Source organism: Balaenoptera musculus, chromosome 18 (genome assembly GCF_009873245.2).
Source record: "Balaenoptera musculus isolate JJ_BM4_2016_0621 chromosome 18, mBalMus1.pri.v3, whole genome shotgun sequence".
Lineage (NCBI taxonomy): Eukaryota > Metazoa > Chordata > Mammalia > Artiodactyla > Balaenopteridae > Balaenoptera > Balaenoptera musculus.
The window spans coordinates 45,410,916-45,433,206 of NC_045802.1; the positions used below are offsets into that span (position 1 = coordinate 45,410,916).

Consider the following 22,291-nt stretch of genomic DNA (forward strand, 5'->3'; position numbering starts at 1 on the left):
TACTAGTCTACAGTATTTTTCCACAGGGCCTCTTTTAAAGCACTAAAAAATAACATTTATGAAAATTCAATTCTGATAACACGTCATGGAAAGGACATTTGTAGTAATCATTACAAATTTTAAAATTGAAAATTATCAAATTATAGAATATCATGAAATTAACTTCTTAAATATTAGAACAATAACTCCTTAAATTATTCTGAAGAGATGTTTGGTCATTAGTTTTTAAGGAAAAATAGAGTCTATGTGCACTAAATTTAAATATAACCCAATGTCTTGGGTTTAATTACAATAGCAAATATACATAATAAACCTTTAGTTTCAAACATGAAATTGTATGATGTAAAAAATATAAACATTTTTAACTCAATTCTTTTTCACTGTCATTGTGATAAAATGCCTTCAAAGGAAATATGGAGCTTTAAACTTACCACACCAAAAGAGTGTTACCATTTGAAACAGAAAACAGAGAACCCCATTATATATAATTGAAATTGCAGAGGAAATTGAGGTAGACAGAATGTAATTACCCAAATTAGAATTTGGGCAGCAAACACATTTATACTGTATGCCCCATAAGCCAGGGTCATGACTGTTTAAACATTCTATACCATTCCTAGGATATTACTATAACTCAATATATGTGGCAATAATAAAAGAGCTAGCATCTATGACCTTTTGCAAAATAATGTGAAGCCATTACTGAACATAAATCCAGTATGTGTGTCTAATGTGTGTGTATATATATATACATGTATATATGTATGTATGTATGTATTGTGTGTTTATATTACTGTGCATGGAACTCAATAAGATTTTTCATCTTTATTTTACCTTATGTACACATATGTGCATGCACATATACATGTATATAGGTATTAAATCCATACATATAAATATATAATATCTACATCTAAATACATACTTATATATATGTAAGACTGAAGTGAACAAGCATAATTTATTTTAAATGAAGTATTCTTATTGTAGGTGTTCTAACTTTATCAGACACAGTTTCCTATGACTTGGGACTAGAAATAAATAACTTAGTTTGCCTTGATGATCATCCTATCATCAACTCTTCCCAAAATATACCCTCTCAAGGCTGGTTGGAAGGTTAGAGAGTATATTAAATCTAGAGATACCTTCAATAAAATAAATTATTTGTCTAAAATTTGTACGTTTTAAAACTGAAGTTTTCTTTTTTTTTTTTTTTTTCTTTAAAGAAATAATTCCAATTTGAGGTGATGCAGATATTTCCAGGCTGGGTATTACTGGCCAGGGGTGGGTGGAAAAACACTCCCAAACTGACAAAATTTGACTTAGTGATGTGGTTTTCACACACAATGCAAAGGTCCCTGTGTAAACCCACTCTTCAGATGAGCAAGCTGGTCTACACTGGTGAATGTTTACACAGAAATGTTTTCTCTGCTGAAATTGAAATTAAATTACCACTTTCCTGGTTAAAGAGGTTTTAGTTAGTGAAGATACAGACACCTAAATGGAGAAATTGAAGTTAAATGCTTAGCTTCATATGGAGTTATATACATAAGAAAATAAATTGTTCCCTTACTTCTCAGAGTGTCCATTTTAAAATGTTGAGGGATATTTTCTGCAAGCATTTAATTTGACAAAGGAGAAATTCATTAAAAACTCTACCTTGGAAAACAATAATATGGGCCAAAGTTTGAAAAAAATAAGTTTTATGTTTATTCTAAAATATAATCAATTATTTAGCCTTGATTACATTTAGGCTAGACTGATGATTTATTTCAATTACTGAGATATAAAACCTTAAAGTTGAATACAGTTCTGGAGACTCTAATTACGTTAGTATTAAAAATGCCATATTAATAGATGAGAAGATATGTTACATTAAAGGCCTTCTGTTATGTCCTTGGAGGGGTAAATAAAATTAATTACATTTCTACTGGGAGAAAGTTTAATATGGTAGGAAATGTGTACAGAAAAATATCACTAAGGATCGAGTGCTTGAGCAAAGATTAAAAAAAAAAAAAAATTACCAGCACAGTATCTGTAAGTGTATGCTTAATACTAGCTATTCCAAGTGTGTTGAAGTAGATGGCAAAAATCTCCATCTGGGGTCCACATGACCACTTCATGTGTGGGCAAGAAAATTATGCTTTCTTTTATCCCAAACACTCCTATTATTTTGGCTCCATGCTCTATGTTATTGCTAACTGTAAGTATTTTTGATTCATAATGTACTGTACGTAAAATATACATCCTGAAGACTACATAGGAAATCCGTGGAAAGTTTTGTATGGCTTTTTGAAGTCTATTCTTTGAAGAAACCCTATTAACTGAAATAAACTTATTTATGAAAGAAGGGATTTTTTTGGATTCTTTTACTTTAGACATATTTGAATGACTAAACATCATTTCCTCACCGAAAGGCCAGCAGTTTAAAAATAGCTAAATATTTATTAGCACTGGTATACTGTCATTTAGAACATCAGACAAACTTAAACAGTTAGATTCCTCCCATTAATTGGCAATAAGGAAGGCATTTAGGCAGAATAATTTTTAAAAGGCCTAGGTCATTTGCATCTAAGTTTTCATTAAGGTGTAGTATACATATCTGAGTATTTCTAACCAATTTGATTTGTGTAGTAAGTTTAAAATCTTAAATTGCTAGAAAAATTTCAATACCATGGTTCAGTCAATCTCAAGAATGGATTAAGCTGGAATAGTATGAATTTGGGAAAAATAGACAATTGAGCCTTCCACCTTCCTTTCTCCCAGACTGTGAAAAAGTCCTACCTGTATGTTAGTCAGAAGGGTCTCTATGGAAGACAATCCATCAGGAAACAGAAAAGGAGATGGGAATCCTGGAGGTAGTGGTTGCCCATGCCCAGTTAGAGAAAGTTTGTCAAGGCTGTCTCTCGCAGTTGGTGTGGAAAGCGGGGTCTCATCTGTATGTGATTGAAACAAAAATATAGAACAAGTTACTCTTGTCTGTTTTTATTAGACCTCCGTAATGGCTTCCCTAGTGGTTTCCAGAACATTTATTGCAAATTGGTTCCTGCTATCAGGAGAAAAGGCTTTCTGCTGAATTTTCTTTAATGAAAAAGCTGTGGAGATACAACAAGATAACATTAATGAGTAACTTTATAAGCCTCTTAAATGCAGTCTCTAATGAGACTGAGTTTACAGTGCCATAGAATCTTTTTAAAACAAATATTATCTCATATATAGTTGTGATAATATATTCAGGCTGACTTTATGGGCACCTTCCCAATTATCTCATTTTAGTTTGTTCTGTTTGGATTGACAATAGAGTATTTCTAGAGCTTCATATAGGAGAAATGCTATGTATATTAGTGTCTCTTTCTCAATTAACCCTTCCTATATATCAATGATTTGTTCAAATATATTCTTAAGGAATCTACAAGTGAATATACAATTAAAACCTTTAATTCCACGACTAAAATAAAAACTGGAATCAAATATATTCTTTCTCAATTATAATTGAATTGTTCAATATCATGAAAACTAAAGATCTAATTCTTTTGGCCCTGAATACCTCTCACCTCATATTGAAAAACTAGTTTTTTAAACATGAAAAAGGGGTCTAAAGAAAGGGTAATAATATACAACTCTCAAAACAACATTTCAAAAATCAAATATAAAACCCTCTAAGATAAATTAACCTTTACTTTGTTTATTGAACATTCTCCAACATTGTAAGCAACTTAGAGTAATGCCCAGATACAAATTCTTTTTACTCTCACGGTGAAATCTTCTTATTCAGTTCTTTATTATTTAAACATTTTTAAATAGATACTTGTTATGGTTTGTTTTAGTCTATTATATCACAGAGAAAATTTTATTCAGGGCGGGATTCTCAATTTTGTAAATATTTTCATATTTCACCCCAGGAAAATTAATCAGAGCAATATATTTGCACAGTCCTGATAATATCTCTTAATTTTGCAAGTGGCTAAAAACTTCAGCACACTTGCCTTTATGCTTATAATTTGATTCCACTGTTCTCCTGAATCATTTCTTTATTTTTCATTACAACACCTAACCACACAACACCTTTTCCAATTACCTCTCTCTGGGGCAGAAATATTCTGGAAGTCGCCGCACTTCTCTGTCTCTGACTAATGTCAGGACAAGTTAAATTCGTCTCCCTCACCTTTCCACATTTCTCGTTAATGAACCAAAAGGGAAGAAAGGTTGGGGAGGGGAGTGACGGACACAAGGCCTTCTGTTAACTACACTGCTCTCATACACACTCACTCATTCCTTAGCAGTTTCTCCTTCCACTCCCTCCTCTGTTAACTTACTGACAGATGATCTGAGGCAGCAGGTACTAGAAGAAGAAACAGAGCTAGCAGCCTGCGTAGGACTCATTGTGTTCTTTTTTTTTTTTTTAATCATTCTTGTCACCAGGGTTAAAGAAAGCCTGCAGTGCAGGGGTAGGGCTACTATGTGGCTAATATGATCAAGGTGATCTTGGACACCATTTACCTAGCTGTCATAAATTACTCCTCCAGACCAAGGCTGCTAGCGCTTTCTCATAATAGCTCTGCAAAGGCGCTTGTTAAACATCTATGTGCATGTGAAATTGTTTAAGAATAAAGAGCTATATTTTTTGATCAGCACCACCTTAGCTGTCACATGCTAAAGAAAATGTGGCTTAATAGATCATGGGGATAATAATTGCTTGTCTCTTGAAGAAAGGCATAGAACCAGACGACCACCTGAGTTTGCTTTCAGCATTAGAGTCTATGACTCCACAATTCTTAAAGGTTGTCCAAGCAAAAAGCATCAGATGTATGTATACACACACACACACATTTGATTATAAGTTCCATAATTCCCATGACTATTTGACTTAACTTCAATACATTTATGCTTGACTACGTTTGGCTATTGTGTGAGTTAATCCATTAATCACTCATGATATATACATTTATATATGTATTTACTTAATATTACCAATATCTACTTAAACAATGTACTAGAAACTGGAGAAGTGATGTTAAAAAATACAATTTGCAAGTCTTAAGAGCTAATCTAGACCCTAGTGACAGATTCCAGTTGCAAAGTAGCTAATTCTTATAGTTAGTAAAACATTTTGTCTTCCATCATTATTCTGTTAGCTACTCCAATTTTTTCCCAATGTAGGATTAAAATTGTTCCTTGTTTATGTGAAGGTATATGTGGGGTGTGTGTGTGAATGTCTTTTTTTTTTTTTTTCTGCAGTTGCTTCAGTGGAATGCTCATCTTGGTCCTTACGGCTTCAGGTAAGTGTGAACAGACTATCATGTAGTATGGTATTATGTGATTAGATTCATTTATTTATCATTTTATATGGTTGAGATACTGCATAAAGCCACTTTAACGCAATCAAATTTAGGGCAAAATGACAGCTATAAAGGAATGAAAAAAGAGTGATTCTTAAGATCAATAAACATATTTGAAAAGAAGACAAATAAATTAATCAAAGATCAAACAAAACAAAAATATTCCTTTGGGCTTCAAGACCCTACTGTCTGAGAAAAAGTTGTCATCTTGTGGCAATTAACATCATAGAAAGTCTCAGTCTTCCTACAAAGATAGTAAAATTGGGAACACAGTTATTCCTTTTGAAATAAAAGTGACCTTTGATATCCTAAATGTTTTAAGAAGATTAAAGCAAAAGTTTGAGAAGCCAGACAACGTGGAAGAGTGTTTTGACATCACATAATCTCCACTGACTTCAAACAATGAATGATGATGCACAAATTCACAAAACACCTATTGCAGTTTGATATATCTGTACATTTTTAAAAGTTTTATCTTTAAAAGAAAGTTAGCTTGTCAGATGCTATTCTCTTTGAATTATTATGGCATTTGACAATGTAATCTCTGTTTTTTTTTCTTTGATACTACGCTTTTAAATAATTTTAAATTTATGGAGAAGTTGCAAGAATTGAACAAAGAATCCCTATATATTTCTGTAGTGTATTGAATGGTAGCCCCCCGGCCCCCACTATAAGTCCATGCCCAATCTCTGGATCCCAGTAATTCTAGCTTATTTGGAAAGAGGGTTTTTACAGGTGTGATTAACTTAAGAATCTTGAGATGAGATCATCCTGATGTTGGATAGGCCCTAAATCCAATGACAAGTGTCCTTATAAGAGAAAGGCAGAGGGAAATTTGAGAGAGACAGAAGAGGGCCACAGAGAAGAGGAGGAGGCAAAGTGGAGATGGAGACAAAGATTGGAATTTTGGGGCCATAGTCAAGGAATGCTGACAACCACCAGAAGCTAGAAGAGGTAAAGAACAGATTCTCCTTTTTAGCCACTTGGAGGGAGCTCATCATGCTGATACCTTAATTTTAGATCCCTAGTCTCCAGAACTGTGAGAAAATAAATGTCTATTGTTTTATTGTGGTAACTTAAAATGAATTTCTATTGTTCTATTGTGGTAATTTATTAAACCAACCCTCGGAAACGAATTTAACTCCTTCCTCAAATTCAACAATTGTTTACATTTTGCCATATTTGGTCTTTAATTATTTCTCTGTCTCTCTCCGTCTCTTGCTCTGTGCATGTGTATGTATGTCTGAACCATCTTCCCTCTTTAATCTTTAAGACTTCACTGTGTATTTCATAAGTACAAGGGCATACTTTTTCATAATCACGGTATAAAATCAGAAAGAATAACATACATAGAATACTATTGTTCAACCAAGAGTCCATATTCCAATTCCATTACCTGAGATGTTTTACTATAAAGACTTAATTAATAAATAAGTATTTTAATTTACTTGACAAGTACTTGGGAAGTATTTTCTCTGAGCAGGTGGCAGGCATATAGTAGCCTACAGGATGGCCTCTGATGATTCCTCCCTGCTGTTATTCACATTCCGTATAGAACCTTCCCCTTAGTCTGAGTTAGACCTAACAAACAGAATAAAGCAAATGTGATGGGATGTCACCTCCAGGATTCAGTTGTAAAAAGTCTGTTTCCATCTCTCTCTCTCCCTTTCCTTATATTTCCTGCCATGGAGGAACCAGCTGTAATGTCATGAGACAGCCCTGCTCAAGGACACAGGACAAGAGACAGAGGGCTGCCAAAAACCACATGAGTTGGCTTGAAAGTAGATTCTCCTTGCCCAGTCAATCCTTTAGATGAGGCTGCAGCCCCGCTGACGGCATAACTGCAAACTCTTGAGACCTTAAACCAGAGCCATCCAGTTAAGTTGTACCCAGATTCTTGATTCACAGAAATCATGAGATTTTAAATGTATGATGGTTTAAGCCACTAAGTTTTGGTGCAATTTGTTCCACAGCTATAGATAACTAAAACTGTGCACACTATTTTCTGAATACATTGGGATGTATAATGAAAATAATTCAGTGTTCAGTTAGTAACAGCTACTTTGGACATGGGACAGCTTCTTCAGGCTTCAATGTCCTCAATTTAAAAAACCAAGCAGGTTGAATGAGACAAACTCTAGTATCACTCAAATCTAAAATTACACATTCTCTATTACTCCTTATAAGAAATCATAAAAATTAGTTAAGTGGAAATTTCACTTATATTGATTGGAGGGTGATAATGCACCAATTTGGAGTCTGAATTTCAATATCTTAATTACAAATTCCAAAGAGTTATGGATATCTAGATAACATCTGAAAAAGAATGAGTCACACAAACGTGAAATTTCAGAGAAAGCTATTGATTATACTTAGGTTTACAAACTCTATTTTATAACGAGTCAAATTATCTTGCTTCATTTTATCAAATTAGACAATTTGATAAATTCTGATAAAATTTGAAAAATTTATAAGACAGTCACTCACAACACTGTGGATTGATGCAATGATGGGACATCTTCCTAGGAATAAAGTAAGCACTTTTGAAAGCTGCATTAACGAGGGCATAATCTTTTTAAGTACTCCACATCCATAGGGGTCAGTAGTTATGCCAGTCCTCTAAAGAGTTCTTGTTGTTTTTAAAGTCCTAAGAAAGAGTGGTTATTAACTTTAAAGTATTCTTGTATTTTAATTTAGTTCTAGGGAACTACAGTGATTTTCTAAAGGAAAATAGAACAGCACATATTATAAACTAACAAATGATTTCATCTTTTGACCAGAATAAGCTACTGATTAACATCTTAATAATTATAACAAATATAATTATGACAATTATAACAACACATAATCAATTAACATCAATTAGAACATAAAGGACAATACAAAGAGAAATTAAAAAAAGAAGAAAATACTTTAAAACTCCAAAATCAATAAAGTAAGAAAAAATGATATTTCATTCTTCTCATCATTTCATCTCATGATTCTACTCATATTTTAAGTCACTTATCAATAAATGACTATCACTAAGATTGATGCCGCTGTAAGACAGGCTTTTTTCTATCCAATCTTATCACACATAACAATTTAGCAGGATATCCTAAGGAACAATGTTGTTTGAAAAAGTAATGAGCCTCTACTTTTAAAATGTTTTCTTTCCTGTTAATAAAATCTAACTCAGTTGTTATTTTCATAACTAATCCCTTTGGGTTTGAATTATATATTCGCTTTCAAGTTTGTGTGTGTGTGTGTGTGTGTGTGTCTTTGTCTCTGATATCTTTTATTATATCATAAGGTCCAAGTAGAAAAATACTCACTTTTAGAAAACCATACATTCCAAGGGAATTCACATTTATTCATATTAATGTGAAGTAGATAGCAGCAGTATTAAAATGGAAAAATTTCCATATTTAATGTTTACAAGGGATCTGAAAGTTTGCATGAAAATGTTATATTTCTATACTGGTAAAGTAAAAAAAAATGTTGACAAAAATTCTGGAGAATATGGTACTGTTTACAGAGAAGTGAATAGTTATTTATAGAAATAAAAATTTTTCTTGGTCATTTTGATAAATTCCCATCACAATTGTATATGAAGTTAAGTTTACTGGTGTTTTTGGAAACTCATCAGCCACATTGTTCAACTGGAGTAGAGGCATGAATAATTAAAAAAATTAAGTATTGGTGTTTAAAAAAATTTTGAAACTTATATTCAAACATAAAACACAGTCATTTAAATTGAGCTCAATCACACCTCAATCATGGTTCGTTCCTACTCGAGGCACTCTGGATTTAATTTGACAATAGGAACTAATCATTCTGATGCCACAATGTAATCTTAAATCAAAAACTGGTCACAAACTTTCATGTATTTATTCTAATTCTTATAAGATATCAAGGAATATCATAAAATAAGTCCTATCTCATATTTTAAATTTTAAGCCCACTTTCCAAATTCTGGATTTAAAATTACTCCATTTTTTTACATAAAATGGTTACCATAATGTGATACAGTTACAGTAAAATGAAAAGTAACCCAGGCTAGATTCAGAAGGTGTGAGTTTAAGTCCTGGTTCTACCAAGTATTAGCAAATAATTGAGCAAAGAATCCATCTCTTATGTTCTATGAGACTCATTTGGTCTATTTATTAAAATGATGACCACAGACTGAAAGGACTATAGTTCAAATCCAATTAGATTATGTATGTGAAAGTGCTTTGTGAAATATAAAATGCTAATAAATATAAAGTATCAATAATTAAGAAATAACTAAATTTATTAGAATTTTCCTATTGTAAACTTGGCTTCAGTGTGCCATGGAGGGAATCCTAATATTGTACCATGAGCCATAAGCCTGTGGTTTCTATATTATTTCTCTCTAATGAGCCTTGTGATGATGAAATATCATGTTGATAATAAAATTACTACTGTATATTATTACAGTTGCCGTATATAAACTAAACCTGAGTTAGTTCAGTGAACAGTTAAAATTGACTATGATAGAAATAACTTGAGAAAGGGCCAAAGAGGATAAACTAGTTTACTGATCTCTCTTCAGGTAGCAGGTCCTAAAGAAAATGGGTAAATTGACTTACACAAAAAGAAAATAGTAAAGATTTTGGAGAAATAGACTGAAAAGCATAAAAACACTTAATTGCTTGGATATACTGGAAGCAGTATTAGAACTCTGGATTTCAAGTTTGGGTAAACAAAGGAGAAGATTTAATACTCAAAGGAGATCATTGTTAAGTGCATGTTTGGCAGGATGATGGAGGTGTGCTAAGAAATACACCAACTCACAGTTCTGCCTGATTTAATGCATAAAGTATTTATTACACACATGTGCAACTATCATGGTTTGTTTACTGTTGAGAAGCTGACAAAAGTTTGGGACCACTACTTAAGGGAAGAAAAAGAACATATATCTCAGCTCCCTAACATATGGTAAGAACTGATTGATATCTGTTGAAAGAATATGTGAATGAGATGAGATGAGGCAGAAGCTGAAATGAGAAGGATATAGACTCTGCTTACTACACCCAGGAGAGTAAAACTAAAAATACTTTCTACTGGGAAACCACTCTGTTGATTACAAGGCAATTTCATAGACATTACCTTGGGTCAGGAGGAAGCTCTAGGAAGAAGAAAAAAAAAAAATACATGCAATTATAATCCCAATAAGGTTATGTGCCAAAGATTGAGTCAAATGACACCCAGTGGTTATTTTGAAAAAGAAGAGATTATATTTAGATGATGCAAGTTGACAGCAGAGTGAAGAAAAATAAAATTTTCAGGGCAAGGTGCATTAGAAATGGGCATTGAATACTGGGAAATATTTAAACAGGGAAGGTGAAAGGGTTGTATGAGGAAACCACACAGGGATAACAGTTCAAGGAAAACAGGGATACTAAGTGTCCTAAAGAAACTCTGTATATTTAAGGGGAAAGTGTATATTTTCTACCATTATTCTCAAAAGAGAGTCTTTAATTTCTGTCTATTCTGCACTTGTGTTTCAAAATCTATGTATGGAGGAAACACTAAATCAAGCTATACATTAATTTTAATTTCCAAACTTGGACTTGACAGCAAAATTGTCCTTTGGCAATTGGGAAGATGAAACTAAAATACTCAGGTATCTGTGCATAGATTTTTTTTCCTCCCACAAACTGGAATTTCTTGGCAAAATACAATGGTGCCACACATTAAACACACACACACACACACACAGAGATTTAACTTTTAAACATTTTGGGTGGCTTTCACCCCTGCTTGTCTCTTAAAGTCTTAAGCTGTAAGTGTTTATGAAGGAGCTGGTGTAGCTTATGCCGAAAAAACCCACTTAATTGACCTTTCTGTCTTTTCCATGACCCTGTAGGTTTAACCTCACTGCTGATACTGCAAGTGAATATGGGAAAGCATTTACTGAAAGCTGCATAACAGACACGGTTATATTTCCTAGGTTGATGTTTTGCATATCTGCACAGTAGGGCCATTAAGGGTTCTAAGAGCACAACGGAAACAATCATAACATTTGTTTTTAGATGACTGACTCAGGACATGTACACCAGGCTTTATATAGAAACTGTTTTTGTTTTATTAAGGGACTGTTTGCCTGTTAGTGATAACATCATTAAAAATAAATGAAAGGGGGCTGGTAGAATGCTTCCCAAAAGCAGAAACCTAATTAAAGGTGATATGCCTGCTAGGAGGCTTTTTTCAGGACTCAGAAATAGAACAAGGTTAGTTCTTTCTCATTTTATAAGGCCGAAAGAAGACCTCACAGTAAAATATCAGTTCTGATCTAACTTTCTATTTCTGTGTACTTTAATAATCTACTTTACAGCTTGTGCTTGCCCATAGAAAGTGAACTAGTTTTGTTCCTACAGATAGCTTCTTCATCATGCCGTACCTCATGAAAAGAAAATCTGATGGTTCAGCTCAAACAAAAACTGCACTCTTCTTTTAAAGCAAATTGTGTACGTTGTAATATATGCAGTTGTAGTAGCTGAAATAATGCACCCACAAACATTTCATAGCCTTAAAAGACCACTTTTGAGAGTCTGAGTTAATGGTAAAAAACATTTCCAAATCATGGTTTATAATTTCAGAAAGGAAAAAAAGTAGACCCTTTTAAGGGGTGGAGTTACTCTAATTTCATGGATGGTGGAAAAAGCAGGAAACTGCATTGCCTTGATAACTCTGCCCTTATTGTGCTGTGACCTTGGCCAATTTACTTAAAATTTCATCTGCCAAAAATGAGTTTCTGAAATGTGCTTTGAGAATTTTCAGGGGGTGGGGAGAGAATTTGTCACATAAATCCAAGGCCTTTTCAAAATTAATATTCCTTGAGAAGTAAAGAGAAAATGATGAGAAGCAATGGGCACCCTCATAGTGTGCCATGGCTTGATATTCTGCTCTTTTGTCACTTCTGCCCAGTTCTATTTCATTTATGAGTCTCCTAAACCAAAATGAATCTTATTGCTAAGTGAATACAACAGAACAATTCTCAAATTATTCGCCTGAAATATTAAAATAGTTCTGGCATTGTGGATTCCTTAAACCCTGATTTGCACAGGGACTAAAATTACCATGAAGTTACGAAAGTGTGAGATATCTTTGGAAATTGTTTGGTACACATACTTCATTTTTCAGACAAAACAAGTTCAAAGGTGACTGACCCTAAAAACTATCACTTTATTTATTTATCAATAAAGACTATTTTCCCCCCACAAAAAAAGGATTTTATTTAGAGGAAATACAGGGAAAAAGAACATTTTGACTCCAAGGATATGCATACCGACAAACACATGTACACATATGACAATTTGTGAAATGTGAAACCTGGCAGGATATTTAATAAATATTAAGGGATTTTAGGAATGATAATGATAATATGATTATAATTTAGTGAAAAGAGTCTGTATCTTTAAGAGATACACACTGGAAATAAATAAAGAAACATCAACCGATTAAATAAAATATGTTTGGGACTGGCTTCAGAACTCTCTGGGGGAAAGGAGGAGTTGGGTGGGAGAATTTATGAAGCTAGACTGGGCTTGAGATGATCACTGTTAAAGCTGAATGATGGGTAGGTATATGGGGGGTTCATTATCCTTTTCTAATTTTATGCACGTTTGAGATTTTTCTATAATAAAAAGTTTTTAACATAAAAGTAATGTCAGTCAGGAAAGATTCTATTAACTCATTCTTCTTTCAAAAAGTCAGAAGCATTGGTATGATGACTATCATCACCAGTATCATCAAAATAACTAGCACATACTGAGTGCTTCCTATGCGTGCAAAACACTGTTCTAAGCACTTTGCAGGCACTAACTCATTTAATCCTCACAATAGTTGTTAGATTGTTACTAGTGTTGTCCTCATTTTACACTTGAGTAGAAAGAGGTAAAAATGAGTTAATTAACTTGCCAAGATAACTAACTGGGCTAGTAAGGAGAGGAGCCGGGTTTGAACCCAAGTAGTCTTGCTCTAGAGCCTATGTTCTTTAAACATCCAAGGAGTAAAATGTAAGATATTTATCAGAATTTTAAAAAGGTATTTGATATGTGTGTTCAGATATATACAAGTAACATACACTCCAAAAAAGAAAATAATTCTACAGTTATTTTATCTCAGAGTAGAAAGAAAACTTAGAGATTTTCTATTTCACTCATTTATAAGCAAGGTTTGACTTACTCCCTGGAAATCCACCCAATGGTCATCCTAGGCAGCCAAGATTCCCCTAAATTGACAACTTCCACTGTCACATTTATGATTATTCATTTTTGAAGCAAAGATATCTTAGAACTGAGATTCCAGATTCTCCCCATATGGGACCAGAGAACTCCAACCATGAGTATAACAGACCTTTAAAACCAATCCTAACTTTAAGTAGCCCACCAAGGTAAATTCCTGTAAATTTCACTCCAAACCTTTTCCCAATGCCACCATACAAACAAGGTCTATACTCTCCTTGTGAGAAATGTTTAACCATGAAAGTATCACTTTGAAATTGACACATGCATTTCATGAGGTAAAAAAATCAAGGCCTACTTAAAGATTCTTCAAACAAAAAAAAAATTATTGTCCAAGAGATTTACTTCAAAAGGATCAGGTGCCATGCCTTACCCATTGATCAGCTACAATCAGTCCTTGGCTATTGTCCCAAATTGTCTTCTGCACTTGTTCCAATTTAGCTTCTCCTGAATTTCGTCATCATGCGACCCTAGCCATGATATTGCCTCACTTTCCACCACAAAAACTTTATCTAGATTTCTAAATCATTCTTTCTCTATCAGACCCACCCCTCTCCTGACTCCATCAGTGTCACTCCATCCTCATACCAGGAACTTCCATAGTTCTTGGTGACCACTCTTCTCTGATAAGATACCATGCACCAGGCTACCGGGACACTGCCCTAAGCTAGACATCAGCATGCTGATCTAGATAAATTAATTTCTGTTAATTTACTAAGCACAAGAGCTCCTTCCAAGCCACAGGTGTGTTTTAATAGGTCCCTTCACTCTCACCTCCCTTGCTGCACCATTTTGAGACCAAGAGCATGGCACATGAATGTACAAAGTCTCCTGAGATGATACTTACAAGCTCTATCTACACCTTCAGTTTCACTGGTTTGAACCAATTCATTTTTCCCCTCCCATTCATAAAAACTAATTACTATCTTACCAAGACTATTTCAGATGATCAAATTCATTGACAATTATAATCAAACATACTTCTTTACAGGTTTGTTTCCTTAAGTGTGTTTAACATGAAAAAAAGGAGGAAGAAGGAATTCTGTCCATCTTGTTTACCTGTGTAACCTCAATGCCTGGCATGTTATACATTTTTAGTATTGACTGGTTGAATATCTGATGTAATTTATTTCTGAAACTAGTTAATTTGTTAAATCCTTTGTTCTTATATTAATAAAGATGCATTTCCACTGAGGTTATAGTTTAAATTAGTTGGATCTGAACAAATGAAAAGGTATGCAATAAAAAATGCTTTCAATTTGGATTGTCTTTTGAGAAATGTGAGCCTAGCATATAAAAATTATTTATGATATTTAAAGTTCTAAATTTTAAAATTCCAATTTAAAAAAATTAATATATTTGTAGCTACCCTGCGCAGAAAAGGGACTAGTAAGCATGGGTAGAAAACGGTAAGATTTGATTCATGTACCTAAAAGTGCTGTTGGCTGCTTTGGACAATAGTAAATTTGTCATGACAGAGAGTGTCCATGCAAAGTTAAGAAGCATCCTGTCAGGAATATTATAGAAACTATTCCCTGGAAATTGACAGGACGTTAAACTAAGTGACCTTTATATCCCTTTCACCTATTGAGATTTTATGACTTCTCCCTTTAAAAGTAACTGCTTTCTAACATAGTCATATAAAAATGCAAAGGAGAGCACTAATTTTTAGGATTTAGGGAAATATAAAAAGTTAAGAGTGTATGTTTATGTCATTGTCAGCATTCTTCCCTTGCGAGAAGGGGATTCTTGAACAGCACAGCTGCTATTTTGCAACTCTCAGAGCATAAAAGCATAATGCAAATTCCTGGACCTTTACTATAGTAAGTTTGAAAAAATTGATTTCCAGTTTATAACCACTTGTTCTTTGTAGCAAAGAAAAAAGATGACATTGTCAGAATTATAAAATTGTTGTTCCTAGCTTTTTAATGTGTTATATTTAAGAGAAAAACAGCTGTTGGCTCAAGAAAAGGTCAAAAATTGGATACAGAAATGAGACGTCTTGCATAAGTTTTCCTTTATTACCTGTTTTTAATTTAATTGGAAAAACTGCTTGAAAAGTGAAAATTAGTTTAAAAATTCAAATTAAAAAAAACCCATCAAACAATGGTTTCCTATCAAAGTATTTCCTGTTATCTTCTACTTTATATCCTATATGTCTAATTGCATGGATGCCTCAGATTCACTTTGAGGATTCTTTTTTTCAAATCATGAAGACTGTATGCATTCAAGTTAGAAGAATCTTAGCCAGAAAGAGAACATGTGTTATGGGAACTGAGAAAGGGTGGTGTGGCTGAGACCCACCGAGTGTGAGGAGAGTGGCTAGTGTAGACATCAGAGAAGTAAGGGGCCAGAATTGCAAGAGCTCTGGACACAAGGTTGTGGTCCATGGTGTTTGGGAGCAGGTAGGCTGTGGCTGATCATCTTGCAGAAAAGGCACATTCTTTCTAATCACATACATCTCATGAGAATGTAGAACTGTTTTATCCTACCATCCTACTATTCATTCCTCTGACATGTTTTGTTCAATTCAAATCAAGCTGGCATTATTGCTACCCTACATTTTCTTGTATATTTATTCATGGTTTCTCTCCTCTAATTAAAATGCAAGCTGCTTAAGGACAAAATTCCTCTCTGTATTGATGATACTGTGTCCCCTCTACCTTGAGCAGTGCCTTGCACTTACTAGGCTCTCAATATATATGTGTATAGTAAATTAAAAAATGTTTCAAAATATTTCAAAATGAAATAAATTAATCTTTCAGGCTATTTTTGTGCATTTTGTTTTACTCAGAATTTTCAAATTTGGAGCATATATATTTGTTAAAGAATCTTCTTAACAGCACATTAAGAAAGATTTAGATAAATTCTATTACTATTGGTAAAATAACCCTATAAGATCTAATGTTTTTGAAGGAAATTCGAAGAAAAGTATATTATATGTATGTATATATGCATATAAATGACTATATACACATATGCACATAGCTATATAAGTACCTAGGTACCTAGGTACAGGTACAGGTATTCAGGTGTGTAGAACTCTTCTATTGATATAGTTAGTTAGTCAATAACTATTCTATGTTTAGATTATTAATTTACTTCAAAAACTCTCACCAAAGGCTTTAGGCAATTAAGTAATAAGTTTATTTGACATAATAAATTATCCTTCATTACTTATTCTTCCTTCCTATATAGTAAGATTTCACAAGAATGAGGAATCCAGTTAGAAACTGGAAGTTTTACTGCTATTGTCTATATTACTAAAACTTTCTGTCCCATATACTTTAAGATTAACATATGTAGCATATGTATTGAAATTACAAGTAGCATATGTATTGAAACACAATTTCATAATGACAATACTGATGGAAAATTTGAAAACAATTAAAATCTTCAGCCTTATTAGAAAGTGCTTCACATTTGAACAAGCAAACCAAACGTGCAAGTTTTACTCCTACACTCTTGATAAACATGAAAAAACTCTCACTGCCCTTTAATGTCATTTCATATTAGAAAAACTATCATAATATCTGTCATAACTATCTTTATATTTGAAGAACTATCATAATAAAGATAAGTTAAAATGTTATATTTATATGAATTTTCAAAATTCACAGGTAACTCTTAAGATTCTGATATATCCCCTACCTACCTTGGCCCAGGTTAGCAGTTACAGGAAGAATTTATATTAGTCTCTTCCTTTCGGTTGGGAATCATCAAATACAATGTCCTCATTGTTTCTCTTATCATGTATGCTAAAAATCTATTCCCTAACTTTTAGTGTATAGCACACAAATTCTCCACAGAGATTTGAATACAGTGCCTAGGATAACAACAGGTTCCAAAAATCATGATACTCTAAAGGGAGATATTTCCTTCACAAACAAAATTATTTTCACAACGGCTAAATTTCATCAGAGAGTTTTTGGGAAACCAAAGTAACCCTGAAATATGAATATATTTTATTTTGCCAAATGGTTCAGTTGACAAATCAGCCAAATTAGAAGTTAGTCTTTCTAGAAATATTTATGGATGAATAACAAATTCAATACAATACAGTATACGCACTCTAACAAAGCTAAGAAGAGAGGAATATTGCAGCAAGTAAGGACATTTAGTTCATTCTTGGACTTCCTGGAAGAGGAGAAATCCAAGTTCAGAATGAAGGATAATCAGGATACAAGCCTTAAGGCATGGCTAAAATCTTAGTATATGGGGAGGAGAAATAATTTTTCTAAAAAGATAATTTATTGTCTCAAAATTTATATCAAGGCTTTAGACTCTCCCTCTACTTTAGATTTGGTCTTTCAAGTGTTAATATATTTTCCTCTATCATCTATTAATTATTAACAATTAAACATTAAAAAAAACTTATCTATATCCTTATTGAAATCTCTTCATCTTATTCCCACATTTTCCTGATAGTCAAAGAAATGAGGTTAAATTGAAAGAATGTTTTTCTGGAAAACCCATGCCAATCCTAGTGATTACCATCCTGTTTTCTAAGATATTCTCTTAAAGAATGAGTTTAGAATCCTCAGGGTCACTATCAAGGTGCTTCTTACACCGTATGTGAAATAAGCTTCTATCCATTTTTCAAAAGAATCATAACTGCGTTAGCTTGTTTACGCATCGATCAGCTCTCTTGTCTGTGGGCCAGCAAATCCAGCTGTAAATTTAATCCAAACGTTTTAAAACATCATTCATGTGGCCTGCATTCATTTAGAATAGCCAAGACTTTTCTTCCCGTCTCTTCTTCTATCTTGGGCTTCATCTATCTCGGGCTCTCATGCTGCTTACTATCACTATTTTTATTTTCTCTTAGAAAGATAATGAAAACAAAAGAATAACTTTTACTTCTTTGTCTTGTTTTAGTTGAGTGCCATATAGACTTAAAGATAGAATGTGCTAAAAATTATATTGTTACTTGATTACTTGGCTGTAATTTGAGTTTATCTCCATCCTGAATGTGGACTTTCAAATTTAGGGGAGAAGGTTGGCTTACATTTTCTCTAAGCATTTCAATCTGGATTCTAGCATTTCAAAAATAATAATAATAATGATAATATCAAGTAAGTCATTCTCTTCTCTGTCTCAATTTTACTAAATAATTAGGGTATCACTCGGACAATTGTGCCCTCTCTGAATAGACTTTCTCCCCCTTTATTGAATACTTCTAGCTGTATATAGCCATTTTGTAATATAACCCACCTAATCTAAAAAAGAAAATCTCCCTTGATACCATCCTTCCCTCCAATTACTCTCCCAGTTTTCATATCCCTTTTCAAGAGCTGGCTAAACTCTGTAATCTCACCTTCTCCCCACGATTTAATCTTGAGCCCACTCTAGTCGGTTTTTTATTCCTACCTTCCTAATAAAATGACTTTTATCAAAATTAGCTGTGTTGCCCATATTGCCATATCCAATAGTCAATTCTCAGACCTCCCTGTATTTGACTTATCAGCAGCCCTTGATGGGTTGATCATTCATTCATTCTTGAAACCCTTTCTTCACTTGGTTTCCAAGACACCATTCTCTCTTCTTCTCCCAGAACCTCAATGGCAGCTTCTTAGTCTCTTTATTGCTTTTCCTTTTCATATAATCTTTTCAAGCTCAAAACATTACAAGGTACCTTCTGACCTTTTTCCTTTACTATACTCATTCCCTCATGATCTCATTCAGACCCATGCCTTTAAATACCATCTATATGCTGATGGCTCCAAAATTTATATCTTTAGCTCAGACCTTTTGCCTGATCTGCCCTCGTCTCCGGACTCACATCTTCCCATGGGATATCTAATAGGCATCTTGAAATTCACATGTTCAAAAACCGACCACTTAATTGCCCAATTCCACAGCTGCTCCTTCTATCATCTTATTAATCTCAGTCCCATTCCGTTCACTTTCTTCTCAGAGTCAACTAAAATGATGAGTTTGTAGTGTTTCATTTTAGTTTATATAGCTATAAATATATAGAAATATAGATCTGGATATATTCCTGTTTGTGTGAGACCATGAGTAACCTGTAACACACTTTTGGGCTAATCCTACATAAATAACACCATACGATTAATATCTTTTTTCAACTTTTATTATGTTTTTCAGACTTACCTAAATTGGTTCATATAGATCTATTTATTCGTTTGAGGTGCTGTATGGAATTAGATTACACAACTACACTCTATTTTATTTATTCATTCTTCCATTGCAGCATTCAGTTAGTTCCAAAATATTTGCTATTATAAGCAATGTTGCAGTAAAATGCTTTTATTTTATCTATACACTAGACCTTTGAATGCATTATTTTATGTGATTCTCACCCAAAAAAATCTTGCATAGTATTATCCTTTTTTCACCATAAAAGAAACTGAATCTTACAGAGATGAAGTCATTTTCCTAAAGTTACATAGTAAGGACACAGCTAGAATCTGAAATCACATTTTATGCCATTTCATCACTTAGGGTTTTTTCCTACTGCATACCTTACCTGGTTCTATATCCCATGAAGTCCTTGTAGGAATAATGCTGATAGTAACAGGGAACAATGAGAGAGGCCCATTACCAGTCCTAATCCTTGCTTCAATGAGAATTCTAGAACATCACGAGTGGGCAATGAGAGTATGAGAATATGGAAGAAATATGAGTATAGTGGTTGCAGCCCATTTAGAAAACTCCTATTTAAGTCATTGTTATCAACAGGCATTCCAATCCTAGAGATGCTGGCAAGAATTTCATAGGAATTGGTGACTGAACTGTGTAATAAAAAAGAAGTCAAAGTCAAATAGAAAGTCTTAGTTTGTGTGCTTGAGAGCCAGGAAAAAGTAGTGACATTAACCAAACTGAGAAAATTGGAAAGAAGACTCCAGGATGTAGCAAGGTATAGGGTGGAGGGAATATAAGGGCTTGATGACACTCCTGCTGAGAAAAAGATTTGCTTTACTTACCAAAGACTTTGAGCCAAGAATTTCTACTTGCTTTCTCAATAAAGATTGAGAAACAAAAAACAAGGCCAAAAAATAAAAAGGAAGAAAACTTTTTGGCTCCTTATAGACCCAAATCTAGAATTGTAATAATTACCTTCTCTTCTTTCTTTTGCCTCCATGCACATGCCATTTAGCTCCAAACCAGAGATTCAAATGTCAGTAATCATTGAAGGCAATCATTAGTATCAGCAGAAGGAGTAATATAAGGCATATCAAGCTAAGAGATTAAACAAACAAAAACTCAGTATGAATTTGTCTTTATTGACCTGCTGTGGCCCTCAGTACTGCTTCTAGTAATTGTATTCCTGCCTTGTTTTCCTACAGGGTTTATTCCTAATATTATAATTGGGGCCAATCCCATGCCAGAACCTGTGCTTTGGTTCCACACTCAGTATTTCAGTTTCCCTTGGCTTATGGTTCTTACATTTCCTATCTTATCATTTTTGGTTTTGGAAATCCGACACAGAAACCAATTCTCTATGGTCAAGTGTTCCCCAATACATGTACTCATTCGTTTTTCAGAATTCCACTAATGCCTATTGTTTACAGGCCTTCACTTGCTACCTACCACCTGCAAGAAATTCTTACCACCTGTCTGCTTTGGCTTCCTGACTACTGCCTAGCTTTCTGTGCATCATATTCTTCATACTTAGAAATTTTTTGAATTTAGAATCCTATAATTTTCCATTTGGTTTAGAACATGAATTAACGAGCATCCATTAAGTCAAAGGAGAAAAGTAATGGCATAGAGGAAGAAGCTCTGATCTCCCTCTAGAGAATCAGGAGGAAAACTAACACAGGAGGAAGGAAAAATTCCAAAACAGAGAGGGAAAAATCAAATGGCAACTATGAGGACTGTGTAAAGACCACTAAAGTTGACAGGAAATATAAACATTCGGTCTAATAGACCAATAAAGTCCAAAGATTTGGATAATTTTGTTCTCTGACAAACTTTTCTTGGATTTCAAAGTATGAATAAACTCAATCCAATGATACCAGATCCTGAACTTATCAAAATCCTGTATGAATAAGTGTTTTCATATGTAAATTGGCCATAAAGAATTGCAAAGAACAACTTGAAATATAATTTCAGATGTATCCACATTTGCCAAACAGTTGTGTTTCTGAATTGATTCTTCTAAGCCTTTTGTTGTTTCAATTATAAAAACCCAATTATAAGAAACCCACAGAAGAAGCATTATGCCTTTAAAGAAAAGCTAGAAAAGTAATCTTTTTTTTTTAAGGATTATACATGTTAAAAAAAACACACAAAAACAGAGACATAGATGCTTTGCAAAATAAAGTGAGAAAATGATTAGTGGAAATGGCTAAATTCAAAAAAAGTATAAGAAATAGGACACTACAAAGAAATATGCACAGACTTTGGAAGTATATACAGTAATTGGAACCATCTGCTAACAAGTACAGGTACTACAAGACCTGTTTCAAAGACTAAATTAGACTCATTTGTTATTAGCAGTATATATTTGCATTCAATTAATGTCCTAAAATCCTTTAAAAGTATGTTCTCTTAAGTGGGTTAAACATGTTCATTGTTATCTTGTTTATACTAATAATTGGCTGAGCAAATCTTTTCTTCATATCTAGTACAAAGGTAAACTTTATCAAGCCCAAGCTGAATTATCATAAATTCCATATTAGCAGACACAAAATTAATGAGGTTTGATTGTACCAAGAAAATTGTTCTTGCCAT

At 33.5% G+C, this 22,291-nt stretch overlaps 1 protein-coding gene across 1 annotated transcript in view; it reads right to left on the reverse strand.

The window, feature by feature from the left end:
* Positions 1–22,291, reverse strand: part of DACH1 (dachshund family transcription factor 1) — a 411,546-nt gene that overhangs the window by 50,201 nt on the left and 339,054 nt on the right. Inside the window, exon 7 of the mRNA XM_036832080.1 lies at positions 2,785–2,936. Within this exon, the coding sequence (XP_036687975.1) occupies positions 2,785–2,936 (152 nt within the window). The remainder of the gene's footprint in view (positions 1–2,784; positions 2,937–22,291) is intronic.